General features: G+C 37.3%; 1 protein-coding gene across 1 annotated transcript; it reads right to left on the reverse strand.

Moving 5' to 3' along the window:
- Positions 1 to 391: 391 nt before the first annotated feature.
- LOC111071598 (collagenase-like) lies at positions 392 to 1,507 on the reverse strand. The gene is made up of 3 exons (XM_022363027.2): positions 1,251 to 1,507; positions 931 to 1,193; positions 392 to 878 (listed from the first exon to the last, which is right to left on the reverse strand). The coding sequence occupies exons 1-3, from the start codon at positions 1,499 to 1,501 to the stop codon at positions 541 to 543; spliced, it is 852 nt and encodes a 283-aa protein (XP_022218719.2). The 5' UTR covers positions 1,502 to 1,507; the 3' UTR covers positions 392 to 540.
- Between the last annotated feature and the right edge of the window lie 321 nt (positions 1,508 to 1,828).

The following is a 1,828-nucleotide window of genomic DNA, read 5'->3' on the forward strand; positions in this document are numbered from 1 at the left end:
TACTCTTCTCTCTCCGCTTCGCTCCTCAGCAATCTGTTCTTTTCTGTTGAGTTCTGTAGCCCTCTCCTTGTCCGTTAGCTCTGGTGCTTTGCTCGGTTCTTGGTCTAGGGAGGTCTCTGGGCATTGTAATGTTTTGGCAGAAAGACTTACAAGCCTCGTCGTAAACGTCGGACCCAAACACACAAATCAAAACATGTCACAAACAGTTGCTACGCCTTGAAAATTCCTGGAAAGTCAAGAGCAATTGCTATTGCCATTGTAGAGCATTTACTTCCTGGTTTTACCTCTTTCCTCACCGCTCTCTCTTTTCGTGGCTGGGAAAAGCGCGGAAATGGAATGGCAGTGGTTTTCCAATTTATGCGATTCGTCAAAATAAAAAAAAAAACTAATGTTCTGTGGCTAGACAAATTTAATACACTAATCATAGTACTAGTAAGTGTACTAATGCATGTCGAATCAATCGAAATAATACGTTAATTTCTTTTTTATGTATTTATGTATGTATATTTATGATGTATTTACTGAAATTTCTTTGAATTACTAAATCCAAATTTTACCACCAGAATGTTCTTGTATCCAATCCAAAAACGAAGAAACTCTGGTAAATACCGTAGGCAGATTGGTTTTGCAATCAGTGCTAAGACCATGAGAGGTAACGCCCAAAAGTATATAGTCCTCCCCTTCCTGGAGTACCAGGGGTCCTCCAGAATCTCCTCTGCAAGGCGAATTCTCGCTGGGCCCAGTGCAAATGAAGGATGCTGGGAATATTCTAGGCGACACAAGTCTTTTCCACTTTTCTTCGCATTCCTCATTCGATATAATGTTGATCTCAAAATATTTCAATTGACTAGGAAATTGCAAAGTTTTTGTTTCTGAAACTATAATGGAATCAAATATATATATGCTATAAAATCAAAGAATTGAATGAACCTTTATGTGCACCCCATCCTGAAACAATGGCTTTTGCATTCACATAATTATTTGTGGGCTGTGGCGGCTTTGCGGGTCGAATAAACTCATTGAAAGGCACATCGATGGGCAGTTTTATGATTGCAATGTCATTGTAATATGGAACATCTTTTTCAAATTGCTCATGTATCACCACAAACTTTCGATCCACAATCAATGGCTGTTGTCCCTTTTCGTTGGCATTTGATTTGTCCACAGCTCCAAAGAAAATTTTCAAGGCTTTTCTTTTAAAATTAAACCAAAAATTAACTGTATTTACAGGGTATCAATTATGATCTTACATGTTCGGTTCCTGCAAACAGTGGGCTGCTGTCAATACAATTTTACTCGATATTATAGTGCCTCCACACTCGTATTTCCAGACATTGATGGCGTCATAGTTATCGAGTGAAAAAGTTTCATAATACACTTGATAAGGAAACTGTTTGGCGGTGGCATTTCCGCCATTTATAATGCGTTGGATATTACTTCCATTAGATAACTTTAGGAGCAAGCCACAGGCAATGAGAACTAGAACTATTCTGCCTTCCATGTTTGTTTAAAACTGAATCAAGTACTCACTACCCATGGAATATATATAGCACCAGAAATCCCCTAGCAGAAGAGATAACAATTTTCAGCACTCAAATGATTTATGGATTGCAGGAAATGTCTTTTAATTTCTAGATTATTCCGTTATTTGTTGCATTCTTAAATTCTTTAACTTAAAACATTGTTGCAAAATTCTAAAAAATATTATTAGCCATTTCCCTTGTGAGATTTCATTGTTTTCTTTACTCAAATGCGTCATTTCTCTGTTCCATAATCTTTTCTTTTGCAGAACTGTAATCCAATCCGAGAACAAACAACGGACAATCCA

This window comes from Drosophila obscura, unplaced genomic scaffold, assembly GCF_018151105.1.
Source record: "Drosophila obscura isolate BZ-5 IFL unplaced genomic scaffold, ASM1815110v1 contig_1, whole genome shotgun sequence".
NCBI classification, from domain to species: domain Eukaryota; kingdom Metazoa; phylum Arthropoda; class Insecta; order Diptera; family Drosophilidae; genus Drosophila; species Drosophila obscura.

Bases quoted from the DNA above. Each gene is read 5' to 3' on its own strand.
- LOC111071598 (XM_022363027.2), bottom strand. From the start codon at position 1,501: ATGGAAGGCAGAATAGTTCTAGTTCTCATTGCCTGTGGCTTGCTCCTA. The intron at 1,194-1,250 runs GTAAGATCATAA...TAATTTTAAAAG, and splicing joins TGTTTGCAGGAACCGAACAT to AAAAGCCTTGAAAATTTTCT. The intron at 879-930 runs GTTCATTCAATT...ATTCCATTATAG, and splicing joins AGGATGGGGTGCACATAAAG to TTTCAGAAACAAAAACTTTG.